Source organism: Sciurus carolinensis, chromosome 2 (genome assembly GCF_902686445.1).
Source record: "Sciurus carolinensis chromosome 2, mSciCar1.2, whole genome shotgun sequence".
Taxonomy (NCBI): domain Eukaryota; kingdom Metazoa; phylum Chordata; class Mammalia; order Rodentia; family Sciuridae; genus Sciurus; species Sciurus carolinensis.
The window spans coordinates 111697165-111713647 of NC_062214.1; the positions used below are offsets into that span (position 1 = coordinate 111697165).

Genomic DNA, 16483 nt, shown 5'->3' on the forward strand with positions numbered 1-16483 from the left:
AAGTAAAACACAAATACTTACTATATAAATATTTTAATTATATACTTGAAACCCAAGAAAGCAGATATCATCACTACAAATAAAATCATTCTTAGAGTGGGAAAGTTGGTTGTTGCAGTTACCAAAATGAATAAAAGAAAATCTCTAATTTTTAGACATACAGAAAAAACAAAACTCCAATAAGAAAGCCAACTTAACTTTCATTGAAAAAAAAACTGATAATTTTAATAAGTTTTTAAAGAAGTTTATGGAAATAGGAAATATCTTTGTCTTTGATTTTTATGCCAAATGAGTTTTGTGTTGACTTTTTTGTTGTTTTTTTTCTTTTTCAGGGGGGTATAACTGGGAATTAAACCCAAGGGTGCTTAACCACTGAGCCACATCACCCACTCTTATTTATTTTGAGATAAGGTCTTGTTAAGTTGCTTGGGACCTGGAAAAATTGCTGGGGCTGGCCACCAATTTGCAATCCTTCTGCCTCAGTCTCCCAAATTGCTGGGATTACAGGTATGTCCCACCATGTCCAGCATTTGTGTTGACTTTTTTTTTTTTTTTTAATATTTTGAGGTTTTTTTTTAAAAGTTGTAGATAGACACAATACCTTTTTAATTTTATTTTTATGTGGTGCTGAGGATTGAACCCAGGGCCTCACAAATGCTAGGTGAGCACTCTACCACTGAGCCACAACCCCAACCTTCTGTTGACTTTTGAAGCTCAGATCAGGTGATCTTTTGATGTGTAGCTCAGAAGTAAAAACCAATGAAGAGGAGAAAGAACATGGACCCACAGGACTTTAACCTCATCTTAAATTAAAAAGCAAAATTTTAACACAAATTTGTTTAAAAAATACAAATAGTTTAGAATTAAAAATAAAAATAGAAATTATCATGATTCAGATTTGACTAAAGTTTGAGTGAAAGTTCTTTCATATTTGTGTGCCTCATAGATAATACTGGTCATGTAATAATGGATATACTTATTTTTGTGTATGAGGAGTGTGTGGCTTCAGGAACCAATACTTATAGTAAGTTTATTATTACTGCCAGAAACTAGAGTTTTGGATATGATAGTTTTAAAGCTCATTATTTAAGAAGACTGAAAACCTTGCTGAAAATAATGCTCTATAAACCTAGGCAGAAGGCAAACATGATATCACAAACAAAAACAACATTAATATATTTATATACATGTACTAGGCCAAAATGAATTAATTTTCCCTAGAAAAAACTGTAATTATCAAGAAAACATTAATAGACACTATAGAATAAAGGGCAAGGCCCCAAGAAAAGATAACAACCAGTCCAATAGCTGAGTGCTATTGCTTTAATATCATTTCTGAAGTGGAAAAAAAGGAGGATGAATAGTTTGTGGACAGAAATGTTTATTTTTTGTTGTTGAGATAGGGTCTTGCTATGTTGTTCAGGCTGGACTTGAACTTGTGGGTTCAAGTGATCCTCCCACCTCACCCTCCTGAGTAGATGGGACTACCAGGCTGTTGACAGACATATTTCTAAATCCAGAAATATTTGCTAGGAAGAAGCCAGTCTACCCCAAATAATAGCTCTACATATGGGGAACAGCTTTGTTTTTGTCAGTGGTTAATGTCTCCTCTTAAAAGTTACTCCTTAGGGTTATATTAAAGCAGATAGCACCACTTTAGTTAGGGGGAAATTTCCCTAAGTTCCCTATTATACCTTTAGTACAAAGATGAGCAACCTGATAGGCTATATGAAGGCTTTTATCATTCCTAACTATACAAATTCTACAACAAACCATATAAATTAACTATTACATCATCAAAAGGAATTTTACTCTGACCTAAAGACAAAGTTAAATGGCAATAGAGACTGTGACATAGTATCAAGTGTATTCCTGCTTGGTTGTTACAGCTGTGGTCCATGGGTCTAGCAGTAGAAATGGCAGCCCTGAAGTAGATCTTGGTAAATTTGCTTGACTATGTTCTTCAGGTAGTTTTCCGCTAATGGCACTTTAAATATAATGGCAGCAATTTCATCTTGGCTAGAAAGAACAAAAGGTTAATTCATTTTTCTGGAAATTTATACTTGTCTCCAATTCAGTACTACTCACGTTATTGGAGATAGTTTCTCAGTTTCCTAAGAGGCACATATGGGTATTTCGGTAAATAAGCAGACTGACTTGTTGAAATGGGATTATGATAAAAAGTCGAGAACTAACTGTATGTAATTGTAAGGTATCCAGATTTAGTTTTCTTTAGCTATGAAATTCTAAACTATTAGTGTTTGCTGATGAATTTAAATTCTGTCTTATTCCAATCTAACAGCAGGGTATCTAAAGTCACAAAACAGATAGATCACAGTCTAGGAAGAATAGGACAAAAAATTTGTTGACATGATCTGGGTTAAGCTTATGTAGAATTTTTTCCTTCTTAATTACTGTTTTAATTAAGTGTTGAAAAGTGAAGAAGGTATAAATGAATAGATCAATGGGCTCTAGCATCTCCTGGAGATAGCAATTAAGGTCACTGACATTAAAAGAGTAAATTCTCTAAACGAAGTCAGAAAGAAGTGACATTTAGTTCTCACTACCCATAATGATGACTTTGAGAGATAACAAAGGTAAAAAAGCAGCTGGGAGCCTTATCCTGCTGGCCCTTTACTTACCCAGTGTTTCCAAGGTGATTTTGAATGGTGAAAGGTAATGGGACCAAGGGATATTGGGCTGAGAGAGACAGAGTTACAGCAAACTTTGCAAATGCTGCAGAGCTGGAGAATAAAAGCTTCAATCTATTAAAAAATAAGACCCACAATTAAAAATACATGTATCATGAAATACAAACATATTTTCTTTTTACAGTGGCCTGTGAAATTTGGGTACACATTATTTCTTGTCCTTATCAAATGGATATATCTTATTCTTGTCCTTATCAAGTAAAATATCTGGAACAAGGTATTATAATCTTTTTTTAAATTGTTAGTCAAGAGACACAATAATAAATATTATGTGGTTGGGGATGTAGCTCAGTGGCAAAGCACTTGTCTAATGTGTAATGTCCTTGGGCTAAATCCCCAGTAATATAAAAAACAAATAACTATTTTAATAAGTTCTTAACTAATAATTTGCTGTTATGGGTTGAAATATATTCCTCAAATCCATATGTTGAAGTCCTAACTGCCAATACCTCAAAATGTGACCTTATTTAGAAATCAGGTCATTGCAAATTTAGTTAGTTAAGATAAGGTTCTATTAGAGTAGGTCGGGCCCTAATCAAATATGACTGATATTTTTATAAAAAGAGGAAATTTGGACACTGAAAGAATACCATGTAGAGATAAAGGCAGGGATCAGAGTTTGTGCATTTACAAGTAAATATAAAAAATTGCCAGAAAGCCATCAGAAGTTGGGAGAAAGGCATGGAAAAAGATTCTCTCTCATAGCCCTTAGAAACCAACCTGAGTAATACTATGACTTTAGACTTCTATCAACTTTAAGACAAATTTCATTTGTTTAAGCAATCCAATTTGTAGTACTTTGTAAGAGCTGCCCATAGAAATAATATACTTACTCAGTATTATTCACATCTATGTCCATTAGATTATAACTTGGTCCCCATCTCTTTAAAAACTCAATCTCTTCTCCAAGGAGTCTGCAATGGTTTACTATTGGTGAGAGTTCCTGAAGCATCTTAAAAAAATAGAAAAAAGATTTCAATGTTTAGTGACTGTTAAAAAGAACTCAGAAAGTTAAATAATTGAATCTATCATTTCAGAATACTATTATATATTCAGAATTTCAGTTATGCTTTGTGGGACAGAGTTTGCTAATTTTCCTTTATATACTTCATCAGACTTTACCTTGGGTACCTGATGCTGTGTTGTACACTTCTTCTTCCAGGATTCCTGCTCCTCAATGTACTGAAAAATAAGCTTATGAACTAAAAGGGAGGAAGGAGGAGCTTTATCCTCTAGGGAAGAAAAAAAAGCAAGGTATTACTTTATGTAATTCATATATTTTATGTAAGCTAAAAATACTATATCACATAAGCTAGAAATACCCTCAACCTATTAGGTGCATTTAAGTATCCCCTTGATTTTTATTTTCAACACAATATAACACATGGTGAATTAAATTAGTACCACAAAAACTCAAGCCTTTATATCACATACAGAATAGTATCTGTTAAAACCATGGGTTTCAATGTAACATAAACCTAAGTTCATATCCTCACTTCTAATCTGTAGTTTCCTAACATGTAAAGTGGGAAGTAATACCTACCTCAAAATACTGATGTAAGTAACACACATGCTTGACAGAGATGAACTGTTTATGATAATTTTCAAACTATGGAAATACCTATTATCACTTCAAGAACCAGCAATATTGAAAGTGTCATTTCTTTTAAAATCCACCCAATATTTAAAACATTACCTAATTTTATATCTAATCACATTTTAAAGACAAATAATTGATATTAATGTTAATATATTTAAATTAGTATGTGAAAGAGTTACCAAGAAGCAATCTGTATCTATAAATTGCCAACAAATTTTAAGAAGCATAAATGTTTTGAACTTACCATCTAATAGAGACTGAAAATTCAAGTCAGTAATCTTCCTGTAAGCCTTGTCCAGGAAAGGGAGACCAACTAAGATGAACAAGAACAGCGTTTCTTTTTGTTATCTGATTTTAAGCCACATAAAACTCAGTACTCTTCTGGGTAAAAGGGTTTCTTCATAGGCAATTGAAGGTTTATCTTTGAGTCACATTCTCTAATATTATGGTAAAAGTTTGCCTGAGATTTTTCAACAACATTGTTAGATCTTTGAAGGAAATTTTATGGATAGAATATACCTCCCCTCATTTGTGCCCTAACTTCTTTTTTTTTTTTTTTTTTTGCGGTACTGGGGATTGAACCCAGGGTCTTGTGCTTGTGAGGCAAACACTCTACCAACTGAGCATTATCCCCAGCCTTGTGCTCTAACTTCTATACAAAGATAAATTTTTTTTTTTTCAGGAATCTTATAAGGAACATAGCCATTACCTCCCCACACCTATTATCCCTGAACAAATATACTAAAACGATCAATACTTTTAGTATTGTTGTGATTATTATTTTTATTATTATTACTATTTTTTTTTTGGTACAGGGGATTGAACCCAGGGGCACTTAACCATTGAGGAACATCTCCAGTCCTTTTTTAGTTTTTATTTAGAAACAGGGCATTGCTATGTTACTTAGGGCCTTGCTAAATTGCTGAGGTTGACTCTGAATTTGTAATCCTTTTGCCTCAGCTTCTTGACCTGCTGAGATTACAGGTGTGTACTATGCATGGTTCCTGGGTCCCAGGCCTTTTTCAATTTTTTGAGACAAGAAGTAACTAAGTTGCTTAGGGCCTAAGCTAAGTTCTTGAGGCTGGCTTTGAACTTGTGATCATCCTGCCTCAGCTTCCCTAGTTTCTGGAATTACAGTTTAGCTATAATGAATTTTAGATCACTAGGTGATCATTCATCCAGACTCTAGAGATATCATCTCACAAATTCTGATTCTTTTCACTTTGTTGAATGCTTTGCTAAATATTTTCTATGTGTTAAGTGGATACTATAATGAGAAAAACAGACACAATCAACCCACATCCTTAAGAAGCTTTACAAATCAGAAGGACATACAAACCACAAATTGTGGTAAGTGCTATCAAGGAAAATTGCAGAGAGCAATGAAAACATACAGTATGAGGGGGAATTGGCAGAGCAGGTAGGTAGGTATAAAAGGAGAGCCATGGAAAACTTTCCTGTGAAATGGACAATTGAGCTGGGCTCTTTAAGGATTATTAGAAATTTTATTAGTGAAGAGGAAGTAAAGAACTTCCAGGAATAAGAAACATCTATATAAAAGTCTTGAGGTAGAATGGAATGACTGAACATGAAAGATCATGATCATTTAAGGAAATGAAAGAAGTTCAATCTGTTCAACATGCAGAATATGTAAGAAAGGTGTAGAAGATGAGGCAGGAAAAGAAGGAAAAATTCAATTTATGAAAGGCTTTACAGACTATATAAAATATTTTGATCATCAGTTTAACTGTACATGCACGATAAGATTTTCAATAATCACTATTGCTACATGGAGGAGAATGAATTGGCAAGGAAAAAAGGAAGATCCAGAAAGACCAATTGGAATGTTATCTGGATTAGAGATGGCAATTGACAAAAGAGATAGAGAAAAATGTATGAATATTAAGAAATTAAAATCAGTATGTCTTGATGATTTTGGGTATGTATAAAGAGGGAGAAGGAGATGTAGGGTGATTCTTAAGTTTTAAGTCTGGACTTGGACAGAGGGTAATGCTAGTCTTTCTAAGGAACTTTTTTTTTTTTTTTTTTTTTTTTGTGGTACTGGGGATTGAACTCAGGGCCTTGTGCTTGCGAGGCAAGCACTCTACCAGCTGAGCTATCTCCCCAGCCCTCTAAGGAACTTTTAAGGAGAATCAGTTTCAGAGGCTGGGAGACTAAGCTGACCAGTTAAAGAGAAAAGGCCTAAAGATACCGACAGAAGCACCCACCTGTAATCCCACTGACTCAGGACGACCACAGATTTGAGCCTCAGCAACTTAGCAAGACACTATGCTATTTAGTGAGACCCTGTCTCAAAATAAAAAATAAAAACAGGGACTGGGGTTGTGGCTCAGTGGTAGAGTACTTGCCTAGCATGTGTGAGGCACTGGGTTCAATTCTCAGCATCAAATATAAAAATAAATAAAAATAAAGATCCGTCAACAAAAAGAATATTAAAAAAAAAAAGAAAAAGGGCTGCTAAGGATGTAGCTCAGTGGTAAAGTGCTCGTAGGTGTCTAATCACCAAAACAAATGGCAACTTTCACTAGCTATGTTTTTATTTTATTTTATTATTATTTTTATTTGGTGATACTGATGTTTGAATCAGGGCCTCATGCATGCCAGGCAAGTGCTCTACCTGACCTACATCTCCAGACTTTTATTTTATTGTTTATCTAATAAAATAATTTTTTCTTGGGCTGGGGTGCAACTTAGGGGCAGAAAATGGTGCTTGGCATGAGCTTGGCCCTGGATTCAATCCCTAGCACCCAAAAACAAAGGGGAAAAAAAGAATCTATTATCACTGAAGTGAATGACTCGTAAGATTTTTCAGCAGTGTTTTCATTATGCCAACAGTTACTATTGTAATAAAATAAAGATTTGATTGAATTTTTCAATGAATGAAAAAGATTTCATATTCATTTTTCTGCAGAAGATTATCTTTTTTAAAAAACCTTCTTGGGCTGAGGTTGTAGCTCAGTGGCAGAGCACTTGTCTAGCATGTGTGAGGCACTGGGTTTGATTCTTAGCACCACATGAAATAAACAAAGGCATTCTATCCATCTACAACTACAAAAAAAAAAAAAAAAAAAAAAAAAAAAAAAGAACTTTCTTGTGGTATTGAGAATCAAACCCAGGATCTTATACCTGCTAGGCAAGCACTCAATAAGCTACATCCCCAGTCCTCTGCAGACGATTATCTTACTTTCACTACTCACCTACTGGCTCTCCAAAAGTGATGGTTAGTTCTATCGTGTCATAAACAAAGGTAAATACAGCTTGATCATCAGTCCACTCAATGACATCCCACTCAGACAAACTGGAAACAAAAAACAAAAACCACATCTTTTCAAAAGATAAAAGATTTTGTAAGCACAAGGACATGGGTTCGATCCCCAGCACCCAAAAAAAAAAAAAAAAAAAAAAAAAAAAAAAAAAGATAAAAGATTAACTTCTTTTTTTTAATTTTGGTGTGCTGGAAACTGAACCCAAGGTCTTGCACAAGCTAGGCAAGTGGTCTACCACTGAACTATACTCCCAACCCGGAGAGAAGAGAGAATTTTTAAAACTACAACTATAGCAGTTGCTGATGTTTTCCCACTGGATTTGGAGACAATTGATATTTCAGTTCAAATATTGTGAATGTACAGTTTTATGCTTTTAAAACAATTACGAACTCAATCTTAGTTGTATATCAGAGGAAAAAAAAAGTCTATGCAAAGTGTTAAATATTTTAACATTATTCTATACATAGATAGCTCTTCTTTCCTGTATATTTTCACTTTAGTGAAAACTCTGACCCGTTTTGAAGTTTTACCCTGCATACAGGTTAAAAACCTATAGTGATTGCTAGTCACGGTGGTGTGTGCCTGTTGTCCCAGCTACTGAGGAGATATTGTCAGCTAGGATTGCTTGAGCTCAGGAGTTCAAGGTCAGTCTAGACAAAATCTTAAAGCAAGAACAAAAACAAACCCCCTGAAAAAACCTACAACACATTCAAAACATATCAACTGCTCCAGGAGATTCAATGACTAAGACACAGGATAAAATACAAACAAATGTCATCTGCTTTGCCTTACCTCAGCTGATTCAGTAGTTCTTCAGTTCTATTTGTTTGTTTCTGCATAAAGTCTATCTGAGCAAGGGTCTGCTCTTTCTGTACCTCTAGTTCTAAGAGCTTTCTGCAAAACAAAAAACAAAAACAAAAAAACAGGTATTCACCAAAAGATATGGTCTTTTTTTTTTTTTTTTTTTTTGCAGTGTTGGGGATCGAACCCAGGGCCTCGTGCTTGACAGGCCAGCACTCTGTCAACTAAGCTATCTCCCCAGCCCTAAGATATGGTCTTTTTTAAGAGAATTCAAACCATTAACAAAAAGGTTTATGACAAGAAGTCACATGCTTGATGGGTCTCAGGTTAAAAAAACTTATTTTTGGTAACCCTTAATGTAGAAGAAAAGGTATAAATCATTGGCTCTCATATCAGGATCCATGAAGACATCCTTGGGTTACTATTATTTGCTAAAATAATTATTACTTTTTCATTTTTTGAAAATGAAAAATCATAATGTAAGATCATAAGGATGTTCACTTTACCATGCATGACATGTTGCCTGCATTTGATTCTATCAGTTTCTTACAGCTAAATAGAACTTGACCTTTGTTAGTCATTTTGCTAGCACTGATTTAATTTCAAACATTACCACCTGTCAGTGTTTTCAACTGAACTTTTATTGGTTTTGTCATGATTTATATTTAATTTCTTTTAAAGTTGGTAAGATTCACATGTCTAAGAAACATATGCCTCATTTTATATTTACGTATACTTATTTAGTTTTTTTTTTTTTTTTTTTTGGGTGCTGGGGAATCAAACCCAGGGCCTTGTGCTTGCAAGGCAAGCACTCTACCAACTGAGCTATCTCCCCAGCCCCCGTATACTTATTTAAGTACAATATAAAAATAGTTTAATTCTTGGTTTATTTTCTTTAAAAGGATCCTGACAGTATTCAAGCTTGGGAAATACTGCTTTGGATTAATGCACTGTAAATAGTAAGTGCTTTAAAAATACTGATGACTAAGATGTGCTTTCGGGTCCAGTTCAGTGGAGCAGAAGCTCTAAGTCAGCTTTAGTCAAGACTCAAGTTCATAATTCTTGTGAGTCTCTAGAAGTAGGAAGTTATTTAGCCTTCTGGAGTTCAGCACTGTATTTTCTAACACTGGGGTTGCAGTCTGACCTTTGAAGCTCCTCCTCTTCTGTTTTTAGCTGTTCTAGTTCTATGAAAAGAAAACAAAACAAAAATGACACATAATACTTTCACAAAAATAATTATTTTGTTGAAAATTCTGACTTAATCTCTTCTAATATGTAAACAAACAAACTCAAAAGGGCTTTTTTTTTTTTTTTAATCTCCTTAACTAATTCAGAAAGTTACCTTTCTCTGCAGCTCTCATTTCAGAATCCCATTCTTCCACAGGATTGTCTTTTTCCTCTTCTTCCAAACTCTTAGTTTCTAAAAGCAAATAGCATGCATTAGAATAACTCAATCAAAATAATTTATTAAATAAGACATGAAAATAATAGATAGTTCAAAAGTGAACTGTTGGGAATATTTCACAAACACCACCCATTCCCTGCCAGTAAAGTACTATATATAATTTCATATGAAGATATACTTATCCGGTGGCAGATAAGTGAACTCTGAGCCACAAAGCAGTGATCTCTATTAGCATCTTCTCATGGGCCACTATTTATATACATAATTTGCAGTTACATATTTGTTAGGCAACTTACATGGGTTTAAGTAAAAATATATGAACACATTTTTTTCTCTTTGAACTTAGAAGGTTTATGGGGAATGGGATGGAGGTAAATATGCATGGCAGGTGGTCACACAATTTGTTTTAGAAACCTGGGAATCATTCTTAAAACTCTCCTCTCTCCCCACATTTTAAATCAAGTTTATCCAAGTTAAGATGTTACCTCAAAGATATCTTTTTCTTCACCATCACCAGCACCCCTTAAAATAAGCTTCTGTTTTTCTTTTTTTCTTTTTGATACTGGGGACTGAACCCAGGGGCAGTCAACCACTGAGCCACATCCCCAGTCATTTTATATTTTATTTAGAAACAGGGTTTTGCTAAGTTGCTTAGAAACTCGCCAAGTTTCTGAGGCTGCCTTTGAACTTGTGATCCTCCTGCCTCAGCCTCCCATGCCACTGGGATTACAGGCATGAGCCACTGTGCCCAGCTCTGTTCTTTCTTAACCTTGCCAGTCCAATAACTGATTAGCTGGTTGCATTTTCTCTGGATCTACTCAAATCCAAGCTCTAGTCAGTAGCCAGTGCTTAAGACTTTTCAAATAGCTGTTCCTTTCTCATAGAAAAATTCAGAATTCCTTTTGAGGCCCACCCAGACCTGGCTTCCTGTGATATGACAAAAGTTATTTTGCCTTTTGCTCTATTCTAGTTACAGTGGCCTTATTTTCAAACCCTTGTAGTTGGAGCATTCTCTTCCTCATAAGGGTTTCTACTTTTGTTACTCATATTGAATAGGCAGCTCTACCTTTTTCACTTTGTAACTCCTATTCATCCTTCATATCTTAGCTTAAATGACACTTCTTTAGCAGTAAGGCTACTATGAGCTCTTAACTATGTCTGTTACAGGATCTCAATAGCACCTTGTAATGTTTTCCCCAGAATTTATTATACGATTATTCAATTAATGACTATATTTTCTTTTGAACTTGAAGCTCCATAAAAGTACAAAAAATGTGTTTGATCATAAGTGCGTTCTTAGCACTAAGTATGGCACACACTAGGTACTCAGCAAATTTGCTCAATAAATGATTTTCTGTGAAATAGAAAGGTAAATTAACAAAGGAGTGGGGGCAGTCTAAGACTATGGAATTCATATATTATCAATCCAATGCAGTACACATGTATAGGCACTTACTCTGTATAAAGCATAGTACTAAGAACTTTGAAGGATATGGAGAAAAATAAGAGCTGATTTGTGCTTCCATGTACCTTATAATTAGGAAGATAAAGTGAACAAAATAACTATCATACCAGTGATAGCCACAGGAGCTAAAGGGGTGGAGAGTATTTCCCTTGGAAAAATAGGAGAATGTATTAGTAAAAACAAAGTGGCAGCCAGGCATAGTGGTGCATGACTGTAATCCCAGTTACTCAGAAGACTGAGGTAAGAGGATTGCAAATTTGAGGCTAGCCTGTAAAATTTAGCAAAACCCTGCTCAAAATAGTAAAAAAAAAAAAAAGAAGAAAATAAAGGTGTGGGGAGAATACGGCTCAGTGGTAGAGTACCCTGAGTTCAAACCCCAGGACCTCAAAAGCCAACCAAACAAATAAAACAAGATGGCCCACCACACTAAATAAATAAATAAAGGAAGGAAGGAAGAGGAAAAAAAAAAAAAAAGTGACAGGGGACTGGAGATATAATTCAGTAGTAGAGTCCTTTAGGTCTAGCATGCCCAAGGCCTTGGGCTTAATCCCCACACCATAAAACAATAACAACAAAAACAGAAAGTGGCAGAACTACATAGAAATGTAAAGATTTGGCTGGAATTTATAATGGAATTTAGGGAGTAGTAGCAAATAATTTAAGAAAGTAAGATGTGACTATGACTAGAGAGAATGTTAACTGTCAAGCTTAGAAGTCTGGACGATCTATTAATCCATCTATTTATTTATTTTGTGGTACTGGGATTTAACCAAGGGGTACTCTATCACTGAGCTATATCGCCAGTCTTTTTTTCCATTTATTTTGAGCTAGGGTACTGTTAAGTTGCTCAAGATGGCCTCAAACTTGGGATCTTTCTGCCTTAGCCTCCAAAGTAGCTGATTACAGGAGTGTGCCACTGCATCAAGCTAAATTTGGACTTTATTTTGTAATAAATAGACACATGTTTTCAGAGGAGCAACATAATGACAACTGTCTTTCATAATTATTTATATGACAGCAATGTGCAGGCTGAACTGGAAGGAGATGAAATGAAGGTAAGAATGGAAACAGATTAGTTACAAGAGTTGAAATAACACAATTCAGAATTAATGACAGCCTAATGGAAAAGTTGGGGGGGACAAGATGCTGAAGAAGCAAATATAATAGGGTTAAAGACAGTATCAAAGACAATGAAAATATTTAAACTTTTACAATATATAAGAATTGGGATAGCATTAATAGAGACAAGAAACATCATAAAAACAAGTTTTTGAATTAGACGTTGGAGATGGGAGAAGATATTTATTCACATAGAGTTTAAGATGCATAAGGATATTTTTGCATAGAAATTCAGTAGGAAGAGAGAAATATATAATCTAGAACTCAAATAGGTTAAAGATGTGCTCAACCAAAATGATTATAAGGTACTTGAGGGCAAAATCTGTATCGTTTATTTATTTTTTCCCCTGATGATAAGCAGAGTATAAGGCATATAGTAGGTGCTCAACAAATATTTTAGGAATTTAACAATTTGGGAATTAGTAATTATTAAAGCAGATGAAAGCGTTAAGGGAGAGAATATAAAAGGGGTGACAAAATCTAAATCCCATACAATAGGTTAGAGAAAAAGAAGCCATCAGAGGAGCTAAAAGGAATAGCCAGGAGAAAACAATAGGGTCAGGATAGCATGATATGAGAGGTTAAGGTAGATGAAAGAATCAGGAAGAAATGAACAATCAGCAGTGGCAAAAGTGGAAACAAATCAGATGGCTAAGGGTGAAGAGGAACCAAATTTGACGATATGTGGAATTTTGAGATCTTTGAGAAAGCAAAATTAACAAGTGAGGATTATGAGAGGCCCAACTGAAAGGTTAGACAATTTTCCTTCTTTTGATGGTAGTCGGGATTGAACCCAGGAGCACTATATCACTGAGCTATGTCCCTAGCCCTTATTTTGAGATAGGGTCTTGCTAAATTGCCTAGATTGGCCTCCAACTTGTGATCCTCTTCCAGAGTCGCTGAGATTACAGATATGTGCCACTGCACCTGGGTGATTTTCTTATTGTGTATGCTGCTGTGGATAAAAGCCAGGGACTTGCAAATGCTTGCAAGTGCTCTACCACTGAGCTGCATCCCCATTGCTGACAATTTTCAAATGAGATGAATTTATTAAAAAATACAAAATTATAGTCTAGATTATGAAGAGTTTTCTAAAGGGACTCATCACGGGTTTCTCTTATTGACTACGTTATGGATGACCATAGTAAAGGAGTTTTAATTTGCTTTAAGGTCTCAGGTGCTAATATAATCTTCAGCATAATAATAAGAAACCATCTTTATTATAGGAAAGCATTAAAATTAAACATTATTTTGGAAAAGTATTTATGATTCTTCAATGACTCTAGAGTGCTACCACTAAGCTAAACATCCAACCCCCTAAAAAATTATTTAAAATACTTTACCTATTTCCACTTCAGACAGACAATTATTGATCTTCTTGAGTATGTTATCCATCTCATCTATCCTTATCTGAAGTTTCTCCCTTTCATTCTAAATATAAAATATTATAAATGTAAGGTTAAACCTCCAAACAAAACATTATAAATGGTTCAAATTGTTGACATAACTGCCATGCCTTGATTATAAATGGGTAAATCTTAAAATGGCCAAACCTTCAATCTGGAAAGTAAAAATAAATGAAATTTATTTAAATACAAATACAAATTAAATACAAATTGATTTGTATTCTCTTTTACTTATTTGTTTATTTAGGTGCTAGAAATTAAACTTAGGGTGCTTTGACACTGAGGTACATCTCTAGCCTCTTTTTGAGAGACTCTTAACTTCCTGAATCTGGCCTCAAACTTGTAATCCTCCTGCCTCAGTCTCCTAAGTAATTGGGATTATAGGCATGCCCTATGGAGCTTGGCTGTACTTTCCTTTATTCAAGCATTTGTATTGTATTTCATGGAATATGGGATATTGATATTACCTAAAAATAAAAATAAAAAGTTCTTTAAAATTTTTTCTATAGTCAAATAAGAGAAAAACTGGTCAATAACATCATTTTTATTTTTAGATTTTAAAATTTATTTCTCTCTGAAAGGTTATATTGTATGCAACATTTCTCATATTTATTTGCCAATGGCTTTATTTGTCACTTATTTTTATGTAGAGCCTTTTCAAAATGATGATACTATTTTAAGCTTCATAGACATACATATACAGCTGGGTATGGAGGTAAGGAAGATAAAACTATAGTCTATATACTATACTTTCCATTTTATAGTCTTTAACAATGGGAGACCTGAATCCTATATATTTTCTTTCAATGTGTAACAGAATCTGAGATGAGATATAAACCCATATTTGTAACTTTTCCAGTTTACTAGAGATACCAAGATTTCTCATTTTTGACTGAGCCTCATCTCTTAAGAACAATTAAGTTTTTACCCAAGTTTCATTCACATGTATCCTAAGGAACATTCTTCATACTCCACACCACTAGAAAGTACTTTTTTTTTTTCCCACTTGCGGCACACTGGGAATTGAACCCAAGGGCACTTTCCCACAAGCTACATCCCCAGCCCTTTTCTACTTTTTATTTTGTGACAGGGTCTTGCTGAGTTGCTGAGACTGGCCTCGAACTTGTGATCCTCCTGCCTCAGCCTCCCAAGTTGCTGGGATTATAGATATGAGCCACCAAACCCAGCAAATAATTTTAATAGTTTTTTCTATTTGTTAATTATCTAAAATTACCTGAGCTGACTGCACCAGCTTGCTGTACAGAGTCACTTTTCCTTGGTGAGTGAAGACTTTAGTCACCTTGGTAACACGTGATTTTATTTTGGTAAGGTAAATTCCAAAGGCCTTCAGCTGTAAGGAAGAGTTAGAGAGTACACTGCACTAAAGCAAACTAGTCAGAAAAGGTAAATGGTCCCTAAAGGTTCATTTAGCTGCCACATGCTAGGCATTGCCCAATCTAAATTCTTATTCCTAAAGCAGGACACTGCTAATGTGGAAATTTAATTCCACAGAACTGCTTAAAAACAGAACCAAAGATTTTAGTTTTGATTGCTGTGTGCAATTCATTTATTCATATTAAAAATTAGAAAATGACAGGTTTACTTTCAACATATTAGCATACATGTGTCACTTGTTACTTAACCAATTAAAGTTAAACTTTTCTTCATTTAATTTTAAGTAAGTGAGAGACCAACAAGAAAACTTCAAATACATTTCATATATTAAAGTGCTCATCATAGGTGTTTTTTTTTGGTACCGAGGGCTGAACTCAGAGGCACTTTACTAGTAAACTACATCCCCAACCCCTTTTTTAGAATTTTAAGACAGGGTCTCACTAAGTTGCTTAGGGTCTTGCTAAATTGCTAAGGCTGGCTTTGAACTTTTGATCCTCCTGCCTCAGCCTCCTGAGCCACTGGGATTACAGGCATGTACCACTGTATCTAGCAATTATCACAGGTTTGAAAAGATTATATATTGCTGGGCATGGTGACACATGCCTGTAATCCTAGCAAGTTGAGAAGCTGAGACAGGAACATCAGGAGTTCAAAGTCAGCCTCAGCAACTTAGTGAGACCCTAAGTAACTTAGTGAGCCTTTGTCTCAAAATAAAAAATAAAAGGGATGGGAATGTGGCTCAGTGGTTAACCACCTCAGGGTTCAATCCCCAGCAGAAAAGGTAATATATATTAATATATGTATAAATTATAATTACTTGTGTATAATTAAATAAGACCTTAGCATATTATATCTAAGAAAGAATTCATCACCAATGATCAAATAACAATTATTTCACAATAATCATTGTTCAAAGTGTCTGCACTGATTCCCACTTAGAAAAAGAGAGCAGAGTACCTCTTCATCAGAGAAGTGTCTCATTTTTTCCCACAGGTTCCTATTGACATCAGTCAACAATTTATCTTGGGTCAACGAAGAAACCTTTAGTCTGAAAGACAGAAAAGTTTATTAGTATAGGGTTCAGAAGTCATCCTAATTGAACCAGCTCAGATGTAGTCATGCTTAATTTAAATCTTCCTAATTTTTTGCTACCTAAAAAAAGGGGAATTCACTCAAGAGGCCAGTCTAATTATTATTTAACACTTGAGCAGTTTAAGAATGCCTAAATCAGAAAAAATTTCACACAAAAAAAATTCTTATCTCAATGTATCAACTTATTCCCCAGTGAAAACAT

The 16483-nt window shown here is 34.6% G+C and overlaps 1 protein-coding gene across 2 annotated transcripts in view; it reads right to left on the minus strand.

Annotated features, from left to right (window-relative positions):
* Nucleotides 1–573: 573 nt before the first annotated feature.
* The window catches only part of Knl1 (kinetochore scaffold 1), a 57007-nt gene continuing 41097 nt past the window's right edge, over nt 574–16483 (minus strand). For both annotated transcript variants that reach the window (XM_047541855.1, XM_047541856.1), the window contains exons 15-26: nt 16147–16237; nt 15029–15145; nt 13732–13819; nt 9742–9819; nt 9544–9583; nt 8391–8492; nt 7530–7630; nt 4556–4624; nt 3834–3943; nt 3545–3663; nt 2643–2765; nt 574–2019 (exon numbers count right to left, since the gene is read on the minus strand). In XM_047541855.1, coding sequence (XP_047397811.1) covers nt 1905–2019; nt 2643–2765; nt 3545–3663; nt 3834–3943; nt 4556–4624; nt 7530–7630; nt 8391–8492; nt 9544–9583; nt 9742–9819; nt 13732–13819; nt 15029–15145; nt 16147–16237 — 1153 coding nt within the window. In that variant the 3' untranslated portion in view covers nt 574–1904. The remainder of the gene's footprint in view (nt 2020–2642; nt 2766–3544; nt 3664–3833; nt 3944–4555; nt 4625–7529; nt 7631–8390; nt 8493–9543; nt 9584–9741; nt 9820–13731; nt 13820–15028; nt 15146–16146; nt 16238–16483) is intronic.